At 39.7% G+C, this 17843-nt stretch overlaps 1 protein-coding gene across 5 annotated transcripts in view; it reads right to left on the bottom strand.

Moving 5' to 3' along the window:
• Positions 1–17843, bottom strand: part of LOC134644062 (nck-associated protein 5-like) — a 104786-nt gene that overhangs the window by 79499 nt on the left and 7444 nt on the right. For all 5 annotated transcript variants that reach the window (XR_010096453.1, XM_063496735.1, XM_063496737.1 and 2 more), the window contains exon 2: positions 6290–6425. Coding sequence is in view for 4 of the 5 variants with exons in the window: in XM_063496735.1 (XP_063352805.1) it covers positions 6290–6318 (29 nt within the window). In the remaining variant the exon portion in view is untranslated. The remainder of the gene's footprint in view (positions 1–6289; positions 6426–17843) is intronic.

Consider the following 17843-nt stretch of genomic DNA (forward strand, 5'->3'; position numbering starts at 1 on the left):
TGAGTTTGTATAATGACACATGATTATTCTTTTAAAACAAATGGAGTGCTTTTGCTTGGACATCTTATATATATGTACGGTAGTGACTTCCTGGTCATACACAAGTACATTCTGAGGAAGAAATTATTTTTTTACTTTGACATTTTGACAATTATAGATAGTCAGCTAATTCTCATTCCATAACATTAAGCACTGCAGTTTGGTCTGTCTTTTCACAGAGATATACTGATGTCCTTTGACTATGATGAAACTTAAAGTTCATATTTAACCCTTTAGAGCCGAGCGTAGCGCCCCCGCTACGATTTGCGTATCTATTTTTAAATCCCTGTATCACTGCAACCACGTAAGCTAGTGCAATAATTTTTTTTGCATATGAAACCGGAGAAGTTGTACTTACATCTTATGCCATCAGCTTGTCCTAGGTCACGGTTTCCTTCTACATATAGCTTTGCAAAAACTGCATAAAAAGCGCTTGCAGCAACAAAAACATAATATTCCAGAAACACGCTTTGCCGATCCGATCAGCTGTTCATAACACTTCCTACGTTGGAATAGACGTCAGCACGAACTTCCGCATGTCCGCCATTACCTGCCCGAAACCGGAAGTGATGTCATTTTCGAGGAAATGTAGTTTTTTTTACTGTCAGGGCCTCAGAGCCTATACTGGTGTTTGTAAAAGTTATCTTTGACTTTATGACTTTCTGTGTCGTTTCTGGGATGCTTAGAACTCTAATTGCACTGCTGGAAATAGTTTATTTTGATGCATATGCTGCTTTTTTGCAAATTTGCACTATAATATTTATTTTCGTTTTTCCTGCAGTATATAAAAATTGGTGTATTTCAAAAGTAAAACTATGAAGACACTTCAAATAAATTTCCTGTGGTGGGAAACTAGTTTGTGCAACTTTTTTGTATTTACAGTTTTGAGGGATAAGCCTCTTAAATTTCTCTAACTAGAAATATATGTTAAAAAAACAAAAACGATTTTCAATTTTTTTGTAGTTTATTGCACTTTTTTGCAATTTATGTAATTACTATGCACTTAATGCATACATATTATTAAAATTTGGGCTGTAATGGTTGTATTGATGTATATCAACTTGAAATGCTCCCAAAATTGGCACTACAGCATGTACAAATATAAAGTAAGCTCTGGTGGACTTGGTTCTATGGTAGGTCTTAAAGGGTTAAGGAGAAATAAAGTTCAGATCATTTTTCCTAGGGACTTGTCGATTGGGAAAGACTGGGACTGTTGTGGAGTGCCACACCAATAAGCTAAACTCAGCCTTCCACAACAGTCCCAGCCTCTCATGTGATCACTTAGGAAAATTAATAATCTTCCTGAAACTTGGCTTGTGGACTTGTGTATAAAAGATGGATGAAGATGTCATCCTTTGGTGGTTTTGGACTCGGTATGCTGTCCTGTCAACATGTTAGTTTTTATCTTTCTTAATGGAACTTTTTATAACTGTAATGAGACACTTTTGTGTTATATATTTACATATTTTATGTGCATTTATTTGAGTTTATTTGAGGTTTTCTTTACTTTTAAGATATTTTCTTAGTGTTTGTGTTTACATCTTTGGCCGCTTTAACACAGGAATTTCCCAAATTTATCTTATCTTCCATTGATTTTCTATGACTTATCCATTTCAGGGAACTGGCGCCTTTCCCAGCTGTCATAGGGCAAGAGGTTGCCAGTCTGTCACTGGCTTGTCAAGGCTCCAGTATTTTCTGTTTTGTTTTATCTTATATAATTGAAAGTGACATAAAATTATACTGGCGACTTATCCAGTTATAACTTCACATCTTTAGGACTTATGGCTCAGTTACAGTACTGCCAGATGTTATGTAGACCAAAATTCATACGCTAAACAAAACCCTTAGCTTTTGTTTGCTAAGGGTTATTTCAGGTATTGGATTGGCCAGGTATGGCTCAAATATTCCCACACACCTAATATCTAACTGGCAGACTCATCCTGAGTCAGTGCCAGAACATGTGGGTCACAGTTGGGCCAGAAAGGCATGGTTATAAAGGCAAAGTCCAATTGTCATAAGACTACATCTGCTCCTCACGAGGTCCACCTGATTCCCATCAAAATTCATGTTACTCTTATCAATTTTTACTGCCTCCACTTTCTTCCCAATCGGTCCTCCCTCACGCCACGCTGCATTCCGACTGACCGCTGGTCATTTGAAATGAGGCTAGCTGCACGAGTCATCACTCCATCGCTGAAGGGAAAGTGGGTCTAAGGATCTCTCTGTGGGCCGTGTTCAAAATATATAATGTGCAGCTGAGTGCTCTCAAAAAAACAAGCACTCGCCCTGTCTGACTCTGTCATAACGAGCTCTCGTAAATGCCACGCCATCGCAGACTCATCGCTGAGACATCTGACTGTCCAGCAGACCTCATTTCAGAGCTGCTGCCCACCGAGCTCAGGAAACAGGATTGGATTCCTTAAACATATTACTCTGTTTTATTTTTCTGTTTTGTCTTTTCACTCCCAGTCCCTCCGTTTTAAACTGTAGTCAGGGTTGGATTGTTACACTGGATAGACCTTTTCTTTGACAGCAGTCAGTCCATACACCAGAAAGAAGCTCTGGTTTCATTCAGCAGCTGTAGAGGTAGCTGTCCTCACAATCAGCTCCTAAAGAATTTCATTACTCTCGATTTCAGACGTATAATACACCGACTCCTCCTGACGATTACCTCTACAAATCAATCCACAACAGTCACACATAGCATAACAATGAAATACGACCTCTGCATAATAAAAGCCTCAATATCTTTGCCTATTTATTACAGCTGCATTCTTTTGAAACGGCTGATACAAATGCGGTGCTCATTGTTTTGTTGTCTGTTGAAAAAGACTGCATAATAAAAGAGTTCAGCAGAAGACCTACAAGGCTTTTCAATTATCATTTGGATTTAAAGCAGCAAGCCCTGATTTACTGGGGGTACAAAGGTCAGAAATTATTGTGACTTCAGATAAATTATCAGACTTAAGCTGTCAAGAGACATAAATTATTCTGAGAGTTTGAACTGTGCAGAGATTATAACTGCTACACTTCAAAAGATGCTGTGATGTCACCGATTGGTTGTAAAGTCGTCTTCTGAGGCTTCAATTTTAGACCGAGGGTGAATTTAGCAGTAGAAGAACTGCAGTTTTTGGTACTTGTGCTTCATTTGGCTTCATTCTACAACACCAGAAGTTTATCACTTTATAACAAAGCATTAAGAATAATTATGGGAGTAAAAACAATCTAAAAATGTTACTTTACACATCTGGATAGATGAAATTGTCTTTTATTATTTTATCATCCACTGACACACATGTGCAGTCATGCATGTGTTTACAGTACATGTGTCACACTGCTCCAGCAGCCGTGCAGATGCTGGTCTTCAGTGACTCTTCCTTCACCCCTCAGATGATGCTGCTGCCGCTTTGTGATGTTTTGCCACAGGCTGCACTTTCCAAAGCACGACCCTCAGCTATCACGCACAACAATGTATGAATGAATGAATGGCCTACATTCCCCCTTAAGTAATAATATGACCCCTTTCCCTACTTTGGTGTGATACACTGAAGCTCACAGTCTTTATCTTCAGCTCACTGAGTTATCCTGTTGAGTGTGAGTGTGGCATCCTCTCACAGAGGCTCTGTTTGTCAGTCAGCAGCTGGATTACATCGACTACATGATGATGTGTGTGTTATTTAGCAGTTTTGATGCCATGTGAGTTGTTTTATGAAATAGGAGATATAAAAATACAGAAGAATTGAATCAAATATTAGATGGAGTGGAACTTGAAGATAGCTTTTTTTTTCTAAACCTAATCAAGTTGTTTTGGTGCCTGAACCTTAAGGAATCCATCGGGATTGTTTCATATTATTGAAAATATTCTTCGTGAAGATGTGTGAACAATAAACTATTCTCAAAAGAAATCATCCCAGAAGATTCAGTGATTCAAACTGCTTTGATTGAACTGCTTTGTATCTTTATGAAACATCATTTTAAAGGAGGAAAAATAAAAACTGTCCCAGCTGATGCTCAGCCAAATCATCCTGATTTGGAGTTAGCTTTTTCAGGTATTGATCGATGTACTAGCATGAAATTGAAGCTACTTAGATATTTTGAAAATATCTCATAAAGATGTTTTTGTAAATAAAAGATGAGACTGAAAATATCCTGCAGAGCTTTAGCAGCTCAGCTTAAAGGTCCTCAGAGGCTGCAAAATTAGTGTCATGAACAGAACACTGAGAGGCAGGATTTATTTCAAAACGCTGCTTTGGATAAGACGTGTAACAAGATAAAAAGACTGAATAAAGCTGTTTTTAAAAACCCTGACATTTAGTGAATGCTTCATTTGTTATTTTCTGATTTTAAGCATGCAGGCTTAATTATTTCTTTTTATAATTTTTAGCTGCCTGACACTTCACCCTGTGCTATCTATCAGGGACAGAGAGAGAGTGAAAAATGGCTAATATCTTCTGTAATTTTCCTAAATATTGGGCAGCAGATCAAATATCTTCTGCTTGGCAGGGGAGGGAATTAACTTACGGTCACAAATATTGGAGGCCTAATCTCACACCTCGCTAAGCATATGCAGATCGAACTCGGATGACGGGGCACCGTCAGTAGCCTAACAGTTGGCTGGACATAATGCTTGGTTATTATTTCCCCTTTATCAGATGCCAGGAGGGGAGATCAATAAGTGGACATGAGTTTGAGTTTTTAGTGTGGGGCACTCCATTAAAACTGAGTAGATTCTTCTCATTTCAAAGACGACCTGCGGTGGGCTGTTACCTTAATGAAACCATTGGACGACACCGCAGAAGCCCAGCGGTTCGTCACATTGGGCTGTGGCGAGCTTTGATGGATGTGCTTTGGATTGTTTGCATCCCAACTGGACAGTTTTTTATGGGCTGTGGCCAATGGATTTTAATAAACTGAGGTATGAGGTGCGATGTTAAACTTTTTGAAAGGTTGTACCTCAGAAAAAACCTTCAAGCGACCCTAAGTGACACTACTGGCTTGTTATGTGATGATGTAAAGACACTGAAGTAATGACATTGTAGTGTAATGTAATAAAGGTGTAGATGATTAATGGGTCTAATGGTCTACACCTAGCTCTGGATACTGACTGGTGGCATTTGAATGCAGCTAGTGTGGGTCACATGTGCAGTTCCTCTAAAAAAATCTTGAAAAAACAAGCTAGCTTCTGGTAGCCAGATAAGCAGCAGACAATATATGGATGTAATGATATTGCTGTCAAAACCACCACATTTGGGCCTATTCAGGCCTACTTTTGGCTCTCCCAAAAGTCATGAGCCGTGCTCGATATGGGTCATGACAGCTGTTGGATGAGCCAAATGTGGTCAAAAATCATGACGTGGTTTCAAATTGAAGCAGTAGTGGCTCAGATGCTACAACACTTCAGATACTTAGACAATACAATGTAGAACTGTGGCTGGATTAAGACAGGCATATTTATCCTGAGTCATATCCATCCATCCATCCATCACTTGTCTAAAGTCAGAAGGCTAAGCAGAGTATTCCAGACTTCTTTCTTCCATGAAAAAACTTTAGAGTTCCTTCAGGGGGATGAATACAAACAGACAAAATAAGTTTCCTCTGTAGGGTTGCTGGGCTCAGCCTTAGAGATAGGGTGAGCCTTGGAGATCCAGATGGCTCTCAGAGTAGAACTGGTGTTTCTTTGTGTCATTATGCAGCTGGGGTGGTTTGGTCATCTGGTATGCAGATGCCTCTGGGAGGAGACGCCAGGGTCAACAAATGGTCAGTGATTTGTTTTTTGGGGCTAGATGTGGCCCAAAATGTCACATCATACCTAAAAGCTATGGCTAAGTTGAAGCAGCCATATATTATATGATAGCAGATAAATTTAGGCCCAATGTGGAATACTTATGGCACTGAAAGTGCGGTTATGCTGCTAGTAAATGTTATATGAACAGCCTATGGCAGAGGCAGCTGCATTTACCATGAGTGAACACTGTCAACCAAACCCAAATGGAGCCCAAAGAAGACTGCAAAGCAAGACTGCAAAGTGGGACACGTTTGGGCCAAACCATTATTGCTATCTCTGGTGAGACATTCCCCACAAAGCCACGTCATGCTTTGTGTAGTCCTCTTATAAGCCCTCTTAGACTCTTACACAGTCTCCATACACTTTGTGCATCTCCCTCAAAAACATTCATAAAACCATCTTGTGAGTAGACTTTGGACTCTTAGGAGAGGATGTACTGTAAGTACAGCGTGATGACTGTGCTACCTGGAGAAGTGTTGCTGCAGTGTCACCATCTGCCGCCCACCCAGCTGAGGCTTCGCCCTCTCCCTTCTCTCCACACCCAGATGTTGTTTGTTCTCCAGCTGGGGATTATTATCACGGATCAGTCTTGATGGCGTAGCTGCAGGGCGAAGGAGTAAACACAGTTAGTTTGTTGTTAATCTCACATACCATAATCCCACTGAACATTTCAAAGGTACACTGCATCTGTTCACCCCCCCCTCCTAAAAAAGATGGCAAGTTTTTTTCCTATTTTGAAGAAATCACCCCCCCCCCTCTCCCCCATTTCTCCTCTGTTCAGCTTACACACTGTAGTTTTAAATTATTCCCGACATCCCTGTTTCCCCCACAGCTGATAGGTTGTGAGCTGGACTTCCTACTCATGACATTTAAAACAGGGCCTCGGGGTAATCTGTCATTTTGAACCCATGTACCGTGCATGTTAAAAGAAAAAGAAGAAGAAAAAAAGGATGTTGTCATGGTAGCAAAAGTTCAGGTGTTGTAAATATTATAATGATTATAATACCTCATGGCTGCTCCTTTAGGTGTTTACCTGCCTGGATGGTATTCAAATGAAAAAAAGCTGCTGGCCGGGAGAATTCAACACTTACAGTAAGCGTGGCCAATATTTGTGTCAGCAGCACTCATAGCTCCAATAAACCTGGCATAAATAAGTGGATTTCCAGTTTGTTTGTTTGTTTAAGTCTCGTTTTGCATCAACTTCATGGGAATTTTCCATCTAGAAAAGTTCATTTCTTCTTTAGTGCCAGTCAGTCTAAGCAGCCATATGAGGAAGCTAAGCATAATGATAATAGTTTCCAGGCTATTACAGAAATAATCAGTTTGGCTGAGTGGGTTTATTTTTATTTTTCTGCATGAGTGGAAGCCTCAAGCCACAGGTTTGGCTCACTGTGACTCACTTTACCAATCAGACTGCATCAGCAGTCCTCCACCGTGCAGTGCTGCAGTGCAGAAGAGAATCCAGCGGAAGAATATGGACATGCACGAGGCATCATCGCCCTGAATATTCAGATTCACACGTGTTTGTTACCATCCCAATAAAAACATGGAAGAAGAAGAGTAATGCAGGGTGTTATTAATATGTTTCTGCACATAAATGTTCATGCTTTTTTTTACCTGACCTGTGTCGTGTGCACTGATATGTGTCCATCTACATTAAATGGAGATTTTTTCACTTTTAAAGGGTGGTTTGTTAGGTTTGCTTGAATTCAATTCAGTTTTATTTATAAAGCAAAAATTCAGAAGAAAGGTCACATCAAGGTGCTTTATGTTGCAAAGTGAAGACACTAAAATATCAGAGAGGAAACATCACCAAGCAGCAGTTTTCCCTTCTTCATGAGCAGCATTTAGTGAGTGTGGGGAGGAAGAACTCCCCTTTAGCAGGAAAGGGGGGGGGGGGGGATCCTGTGCCAGGAAACCAGTGATCGAGCGAGAATTATGCCACAAGCTCGTTGATGGCTACCAAAAGTATCTGCTCAAGGTGTAATGTGCTGAGGGACATTTAACCAAATATTAGTGGGCAATTATCATTTAGAGAAAATCCTACATATATTAAAAGTTGTGCACCCAATTCTCGTCTTTCAAAGTCATTAAAGATGTTTGCTGCACAATCATTCCAGCCTGGTAAAAGCCCCAAATTACTATTCATGCCCACGATGAGTGGATAAAGACTTCTGACCACAACTGTAACAAAGCTTTTTCACAGCAGACGTGTCGAATTGTTAAAATGGAAAAATCGAATGTGTGTTTTAGAAACACATCAAACACATTTATCAGCTAAAGTGAGTTTGTGCTTTTCTTTTAGTAAAGTCTCAAAATGTCCTGTGTGGAAAAGATTTATACAAGCGTACAAAAGCATAAGAGCACTGCCTACATCATTAAAACTGCAGACTTTTAGAGAATCAGAATGTGAGTCAAAACAGGGCCACTACAAAAGGTCAAATAACTAATGGCTCTCTTCTAATTATTCCTCCCATTAGTGTTGTTTTTTAAAGAATGAATTGCAGTCACAGTTTGCTTTTCCTGTAGCCAGCAGGAGCTTGTAAAATCAGAGAATAAAGATGGAGGATTTTCACTGTTTTCATACAAAGTAAGGGACAAACCCATTAAAGCATGCGAAGGAGGAACTGGTCTTAAGTGAACTAATATGACGGGACTGGTCTCTTAAAATGTTAATCAAGGTTTTTCAGGCCTTCGGGATATAAATCTGCATTTGAGGGAAACTGGCAAACATGGTGAAGTTTGAATCAGGGCTGCCATCTAGTGGTGATTGCTGAGTGGATGCACAGCAGGATAACTGAGGTTTGAAATGTTTCAGGACATTTAGGCCAAAGAGTTGAAAAAATGTTGCTGCTGTGTAAAGAATCACACGGAGGACAACTTTCTCTTCTTTATTTTCTTAAAGAAGAATGGGAATATAAATTTCTTCTGACACAAAATCCAAAGGAAACAGTCCTAAAATCTCTTTTTGATTTACAGGTTAGCTGTTGTGATTTACTTTACATACAGTACTGCGCAAAAGTCTTGACCCATCCCTCATTTCTTTATCTTTTGCTCCCAAGTCCTCTTGAGCAACAGTTTTTCAGGTTTCAGAAGCTCTTTCAAAGTTTTTTGTTTGTTTATTTCTTTTCTTTTTTTGGTTTCAGTTTGATTGACAACAGCTTTACAGCACAACTTTAAAATTATTGAAGCACTGTGGGATCATCCTGACAGAGAACAGAATAAAAAGCTGAAACATCCAAAGAAGAGCTTTGAATTTCCTTCAAGAAGCCTGGAAAACTATTCCTGAAGACTGCTCAAATGTATTTCTTGTTTTTGCATATTTAAAAATATTTTTAAAAATGTAACAAAGCAGCGGAGAAAAAGTCTGACAATGAAGAATCACAGAAGTTGGTTGAATCAGATCATGTTGATGAATGCTGTGATCTGTGCTGTGAAAAATACACCTTGAAGCTCCGCTTTATTTAAAAGAAAAAAAAGGCTGGACAGCACATGAGTGTTTATAACTTATACTCTTAATTAATTATGAAGGTTTTGAGGGTGCTGAGGCACCATTGTCAGGGCAGCTTTATTATTCTTTGAGCTGTGAAGAGCAACAGCTTCACTCCTCATGTCACAGCAGCGGGAAACACAACTGGTTCAGAGGTGCTCCCTTTTTTTCTTTTTAACCTGACGAAGGTAGGCTGGACAGAAACGTGTGATTTAATAAACTAAGGTTACGTGAGAGTGTGGGGTTTAAAATTTATATTTTTAAAACAACAGTGGAAAACAAAAAGATGGATTTGAAGCCTGTAAAAATACTTATTTTTAAAGATCAGTAGAGAGGGAAATCTTCTGCTGACTTAATGTTTCTGAAATGTTGCGCTTTATTTTTTATTTAACTATAGAATATAAAAGATTTACAAGTTATTATGTTCATTTTTTACTTGCACTTTATTCAGAAACACTTTTTCCCCCTGTAGATTCTGTGTCTTGTGATACTGTAATAATTCTATAGCAGCTTCATTATGGTGTTATAAAATAGCTGTATAATGTCGCCCCCTTGTGGCTATTCTAGGTAACGCACACTAATTTAACAAACGTAAGCTTCTTGTGGTCCAGCTTCATGTGGTCCAGCTCCATGTTTTTGTTTCTTAACATTATAGGTGCCGCAGAAGAATCTGATTTAAGTGATTTTTCACAAAATATTTAAATATATAACTCCAAATATCTGAAACATATTTCACATCTCCAAACCGGAGTGTTACAGAGTGACCAGTTCATCCATAGTTTGGTGTTAAAGTATTGCAGACACATATGTGGGCAACCACAGACGAGGAATACAGGACAGGAATATTAATTTTATATGAGAAAAAACAGAAACATAAGCATGTTTTTCAATAGCTGTCCAGCAGATGGAGCGCTTCACTCATTTTCCTCAGTAATCTGGAGTCACATGACATCTCTAAAGGAATCATGTGACTTTTGTCCTGAGCTCGGAGTCATGCAACATACATGTTAAACAAACATGGTGCAGAATGACATGTGATCCCGATTGATCATATTTTATCTTTATTTCTGTTTGTTTCTGAGCGTAAACACCAGAATAAAAGATGACGGAGGAGTGAGCTGTGTATATGGAGGACCAAAACTGCCACAGTTTAAATGTGGGGAAGAAAAAATAAAGGTCAAGAAAATGTTAAATAAATAAGCCAAAATATTATTAAAAATATTTGCATGAATGAATTCATATTCAAGACAAATTTTAAAAGCAATTATCTACTTTTGTGCCTTTTATTTGATGTTGTATTAAACCCCCTTTTTATTTGAACTGTTATGATCATCCATCCATCCCTCTCCTCAGCCACCTCCTTAAGCTCATCCAGGGACACACTGACACATTCCCGTGCCAGCCAAGAGATGTAATCTCTCCAGCATGTCCTGGATCTACTCCAGGGGCCTCCTCCCAGTAGAATATGTCTAAAACACATCATCTAAGAGGCATCCATACCCGGCTCAGATGTCTGAACTACCACAAATGGTTCCTTTTGATTTGGAGGAGTAGCAGTTCTACTTTGAGTGCCTCCCAAATGACCGAGTTGCTCACCCTCACCTGTCTAAGGGAGAGCCCAGACACATTTCTGAGGAAGCTCATTTCCACCATAAGTATCCACATTACAAAAACGTTGACTTTTGGCCGGAGCTCACAGCCTGAGAGTAGAAATGTAGAACAACCAGTAAAGAGAGAGTTCTGCTTTCACCAGTTCAGACCAGCACAGCTTTCACATACCTGCTGATGCCACAGCAGTCGATGAGTCTCCTGCTCCACTCTCCTCTCAGTTGAGAGCAAAAACCAGAGATACTTAAACCAGGGGCGCCACCAAAGGGGGCCACCCAAACTGGCCACCCACCCAAAACTTTCCCTTCTCTGCACATGTCCAAATCATCTCAGCCTTGTCTCTCTAACTTTGCCTATGCTCGACCTGAGCTGTCCCTCTCATGTAGTCTGATGTGTGAAACTCTCAGCATCTTTAGCTCTGACACCTCCCTCTCCAGCCCCTCACTCAGGACCAGTATGTATTTTACCCACCAATGAGGAGGCTGTCACAAAAGTGCAAATCATTCTGAAATTGTTCCACAATTTGCAAACAGCTTTTTGCAGATTGGTGAACTTCTGCCCCAAAAAGTCCCTTCAGCTATTTCTTTTTAGTACCACTTACTTTTTCAGCCTTCTGTTGCCCCAGTTCCAACTTTGATGAGATGTCTTATTGCCATCAAATTCAAAATGAACTCATATTATTCATACAACAGTAAAATGTCTTAGTTTAAACGCTTGATATGTTTTTTCTGTTCTATTATAAATAAAATACAGGTTTATGATTCTGTTCACAGTGTCCAAACTTTTAATAAAAATAAAAATAAAACACATATAAAATACTAAGTGCACCTAGTATTAACTTATACTACAAGAGGAAGCTGTGAGTTGACATCATTATGGACTGATTATATCCTGCAGGGCATCTATTATTAGACTCCTTCTGTTAATACACACAGTGACATGCAGTTCTTTGGCCGAGAGTGCATCATTGTACCAACGCAACAAATGGTAAATGGACTGGTTCTCATAGTGCTTTTCTGAGCACTCAAAGCACTTTAAGAGTCACCAACAGAGATCAGTTTTGTTTTCACTCGGTACAAACAGCGGGAAGTTTCAATTCATGGGTCTCAGCAGGGGTTTAATAGAGACTTCCCCTCACGACAGAGATATAAAGAGCTGAGGGTGGGCACAAGAGTATTCGGGTAGCAAGAATACACAGTAATCTAAAAAAGCACTTCAAAATTACCCACCCAACTGTTAGACCTTTTATTACATCTGGATTTAGAGATCTGCTGCAAATAAAGAAAACAATGCTGCGAGTTAAACACAATATAAAAGTTTATAAAAGTATGTGTAACACAAATACTATTTTTGTCTCAATGACCAAAAAAAGAGAAGAACACTCATTTTATCCAGTTATACTGAAATCAGGATGCCTTCATTGGCTTAAAATGTCCAACTTCACAGCAGAAAAGTCCAGCTGCTGTAAAACTGTTCTTTTTAAATAGCTCATCCATTTGGATATTGTTAAAGCTTAAATTTGGGGTGTGGCCAGTCAGTTTGGTTAGATTTAATCTCTGTTAAATCACTGAACTGGATTTATTCATCTTATTTGTGCTCTTAGTGCCTTTCAGAGCATTTTAATGGATTATCGAAGAAATAATGTAGTCTGCTGTGTGGTTAATTGTACTAAAAGGCCATGCAAGAACCCCATACTTCAGTTTTAGTGAGTAGAATCCTAGGTTTACATTCAGATGTTGCTTAGCACTAATTAGCAGATGTGTGTCTGTGGAGCACACCCGCTAACCAAGATAATGTAGCCCTCTATCCTCTTATCCAAATATGTCCATTTCTGGTTCCATACTTTGTCTTTATGTTTGTGTTTTCCTCATAAAACTTGTAGCATGACATGACAATAAAGGTTCCTTATAAATGTGGCTGTAGCTTCCAGTAAAATAAAGCCAATGCAGAGGTGTCTTAAACCTTAAATTCTAGCTGAAGGCTACCAGATAGTTGTGGTTGCAAAAATGTGGATTTCAGAATAAGATGTAGATCGGAATTTTAATCTGAAATGCCCCTAAACTTGGATTTAATACATGAAAAGTCAGAGCTGCTTCATCAAACCCAAGTTAAAAATCCAAGATGGCGGCAGGGAACGTAAACACCAGTAAAACTGTAAAACTTTTCATCGGTTCTGCCGCTGTTGTGTATTTGTGACTCTCTGACAGGGTGCAAAGTACAGACATTCGGGATTTAAGTAGAAGTACAGATACTAGTGTTAAAAAATACTCCAGTAAAAGCTGAAGTACTGATTCGACTTCTTTACTCAGGTAAAAATGAAAAAAGTAGTGGCCCTGAAATGTACTCAAAGTAAGAAAGTAAAAAGTAGCTCCTTGAGGCACAAGACTCAGTTTCAATTTGTTATATAGGACACAAGGAGTAAAAGAGAATTTATATATATTCTGTTGCCTAGAGGTTGCCTCCACAGCTAAACAGAAAAATTAGTACAATCAGAGGTTAAAAGTGAGACTTGGCAAGTGGGAGAACACTGACATCTGTGTAGTGACTCAGTGTGGGCTTAGGTTGTTGAGCAGGTCACCTACTAATCTGCATGCCAACTATCCTGGGGCAAGAAACCAACCCAAGGTTGCTCTTCAATGCATCCATGGGAGTATGAATGTGTGTGAATTTTAAATAGAAAGCACTTACATAAGCACTATATAAGACCCAGTGCATTTACCAAAATAGTAATGGCTCAAATTAATTCCTAATATGAGCTTCAGTAGATTTTCATAGAGTACAGGCTGTGATCAGCTGACCTGCTCTCTGTGGATTTACACAACTGAATTCAAATGATACAGTTCATATAAAGTGAAAACTGAAAGCATCAGATCTTAAATACAAATTAATCTCTGCTACACTTAATGTAACCTAACTCTGACCATGAGCACCACAGCCACTGTGCACACAATGCTGTACTGTGAATTCACCACATTAATGCAAGCTTACCTGTTTATCCTGGACAAAACTAGCCAGTATTTTTATCCAACATTTGAATATCACAAAGTTAGAATAGCTCAGTTTGTTTTGCAGGACGTTATATAAAATTAAAATACATAATTTATCAAAACACATTATATACAAGTCCAATATGTGATTAAAATTATGGTATTGCATATAATCTGCAGATTATCAAGTGTCACTGAACAGTCTGCATCTTTTAATCCGACCTCTCTTCTTCGTCTCCTGTTCTGTCTTTCTTGTCTTTCTCCATCTCTTAGTGAAGTTAACTCTCTTCTTTCTTTTCTCTCCCTGTAAAATACAGCAGCTGGACCTTTAGCTAGCAACAACCTGTGTGACAAAGTGCACACAAACATGTTTGCATGTTTGTTTATGTTTGTTGAGCTGATAAAAACTTTATTCCCTTTATGCTAATTCCTCTTCTGGAGCTCTACCTAGATGCTGACAACATACAGACACCTGCACGCCTTTCTGGCCCACTTTAACCCCCCAAAACGCTATAAATGATACTGCAGAACCTAAAGTAACAAGTCTGTTTTGAAAATGTAAAAAGTAGAAAGTACAGATATTTGTGTTAAAATGTAAGGAGTAGAAATAAAATACCTGAAAACCTGAAGTAACAAAGTATTTGTACCTTTTTACTTCCCACCTTTGCCCCCTAAATAAACCATACACAGAGAACTGATTCTATTCATGAATGTGCTGCAGTGGTGTTCTTAAGCCCCCAAAACAGTGTTGTGCTATGTTGCTTGTGCCTGAGGTTTCTTCCTGTTTAAAGGGAGTTTTTCCTTACATATGTCGCCAAGTGCTTGCTCAGAGGGGGTAGTCTTGCTAAGGTAGAATGGAGGATTATCTGTGACGCATCCCACCTCGTCACATCTGTTTTTTAGGAAGATCGTGATGATGGAAAAAGGTCCTGTCTGTGGTTTTCCTTCTGTCCCTTAGCCATGCACTAAACATCCTCTGAAGACAGACTTTATTCAGTGGAGACGGAGGAAAAGGTTTCTAAATAAAGACAGGTTAAATAAAACAAACACCTGCACAAAAGAACAGCACTGTGAGGGTAACGACTTTAAAGTAAATCAAGTTACCTGTAAAGTAAGCACGGCTGTAATCTGATTGTGCTGCAGCAGCCAAAGTTAGATAGCACATGCGCATTAGAGTACTTCAGCTCCTCATGCACCCAGAGCTGATCACATTTCTCTGCCTTTGTGTCACAGAGACAAACAGTTTGACATTTATTGTCATCTGATGCAGAAGAAGAAACAAAGCTCGCGTGTGTTTACTTTGGCCGCTCTCGGAGAGGAAAGCTCTCCAGTGTAAATAGGGTAATTACATGTCTTCCTTTTGGGCGGGTGGGAGGGTAAATTGGTATAATCAAGGCAGCGGTTCAGCCTCTGGCATTGATGTAGGAATGAATTAGGACAGGAGCTCGCTCAAAGTGCCCCCTGGGTACTGAATGAAGGCATACTTCTCCCCTAAAATCACATCCTGCTGATAGAGCTGCGAGCCAGTCCGGTGACTGTACAAGCAAAGTGACTGGAAGTGCAGGCTGGCAACTCAGACCTTTTACACCTTTGTGCATTAAACAGAGCATTATTTTTATATACTGACAGAAAGCAAACTGGAAGATCTGTTTCATTCATCTGAGAAATCAAATGTGCGTGAAGCTAAAAAAACATAAACAGGTGATGCTATATTACTTATTCGCTGAACCTTTCACGGCTCCGTCTCCTTCAGGGCGGTATAGGACTGTAATTTATCTGGTAAACATGGAAATTTTATGCATCCCTCTCTGCTTTCATCCCATAAATAGTCCTTGGGTGAGATATTTTTAGCACTAAGCTATTTTTTTATGCGTCCTTGATGCTGAAGAAGTGCTGTAACCATTCTGTCGTCCCCCGGTCTCCAATCTGATTTTGCAGCAAACAGTCAGTCTTCAGTCTTTGATGCAGAGCTATTTATTACAGATTCTTCATCATTTTAACTGTTTTTTAAATTCGGGGAATGATTCAGCTCTTTCTCAGCTTCGCTCTGCCAAACAGTGTAATTACACTGAAGCTAAAACACAATACCAATGCAGATTTACTGGAATTTATCTTCCACCAAAGCTTATGGCTTATTTCTTCTTCTCTAGACAACAGTTTGGCTATAGTTCCAGAAAATGTTGTGCAAATAAAATAATTAAATTCCTAAAGTTATCTAAAGCTTCACTAATCTGGTTTGCACTCCAAAAAGCACTTCACGCCACACTCGCACGATTTATACACTAATTTTTGGTTAACTAAAGGTCAGCGTCTCTTCAAAAATCATATTCCACGTAGCTTCACTGCATGTTTTTCATATTTTTACTCCCTGCTGTGACTCCAGGACCCACACTGCACTGATCAAAAGTGAGGCTTCGAGCCAACAAAAATGCCACAGTCATCAGTTGTTACAGCAAAAATCAGATAATGAGCCCACAGTATGTTTATGTTCAAACACCAGAGGCCTGCAGGGACACGGCTGGAGGTGGAGGCCAGGGAGAGGGGGGTCTATACATCCCGCCTCACAGCCTGGGTGTATGGTGATCAGCACAAACTTATGTGGGACGTAAAGCTAAGAGGTTTTTTATTTTATTCAATCTTCCCATCCATCAATTTTTTTAAGCCTTCATCCAATTCAGGTTCACAGGGCTGCAGGGTGAGAGGCAGAGTACACCCTGGACAGTTCAATCAGTTCAATTCACATTCAGCACTTAACCCGATATGCATGTTTCTGGATGCCAGAGTCCACACTGAAAGGCCTCAGCCGGTCGGATTCAAACCCAGGACGCTCCTGCTGTGAGGTGACAGTGCACACTGCTGGACCAATGTATAGCCTTGCTAAGGAAATGCACTGAGCACAAAGAGAAGCTAACATTTAGTCTTCATATTCTCCTTTAGTCCTAATCCCCAGTGTTAGCTGTTGTTTCAGATGTTTTTTGGTCTAGTAATCAATCGTTTAGTGAGCATACATCGACTGGACGCCTTGTTTTGAGCTACAGTTTTATTGTAACATGGAAAATAGATGGAAAACTCTCTGAGAAAAACCTTTCAGTCGTTATCATAAGTTAGTTTTATTTTGGCTGCATTTCCTTCATCACTGGTTTTTCATCATATTACACCAAAATCTGCACAGCTTCTGGTTTCGTGGTGACTCAGTTTTCCACTTCAGGCGAAGCGTAGGCAGCAAATGACAAACGCCTATCGTGATTCTGGATTCTACTGTTTTAGTTTGCGTTATCGGTTTTACTTCCTCAGTTCGGTAATCGTCCACCCCGGCCTGATCAGTCTCACCTGTGCTGTCCTCCACACCTGCTTTCTCTCCCTCAATCACTCATTCGTATAAATCCTCTCAGCTTCTTTGTCCTGTGGATCGTTCTGCGCTTATCTTGGTGTGAACGACCTCTGCCTGTTCTCCTTCTGATTGCTCGTCTTGCTGCCTGCCTCACCGTGTATTCCCGCCACCCATTTTTTGATTTCTGGACTTTCATTCTCCCTGCCAGCATCCTCCTGCTGTGGAAACCGTTGCAGTAGGTTAAAATCCACCCGCTCATTCAGTGTCTGGGTATTCTTTTGTTTGTTTAGTTTATATGACCGGGCCAGGAAGCGATTCAGCACAATGCAATGAAGAATCAACTGTTTCCCATACACAACAATCAGTCATCCACACTGTGCTCACACAGTGAGTGCTACAGTACAGATCAGAGACGTGCTTCTTTTTTTTTTTCCATTGACGTAAAATACCAAAAACCTAACACTGCTGGGCAAAACAAATCAACCAATACATCAGTGACTGAAGGTAAAATACTGGGAAAGCTAATCATGGCAGGAGGTGACTCACAGCACACTTAAAGGACACTTCAATGGTGCTTTCAAATCAATTAAAACAAAGACACGT

Source organism: Pelmatolapia mariae, linkage group LG16_19 (genome assembly GCF_036321145.2).
Source record: "Pelmatolapia mariae isolate MD_Pm_ZW linkage group LG16_19, Pm_UMD_F_2, whole genome shotgun sequence".
Taxonomy (NCBI): domain Eukaryota; kingdom Metazoa; phylum Chordata; class Actinopteri; order Cichliformes; family Cichlidae; genus Pelmatolapia; species Pelmatolapia mariae.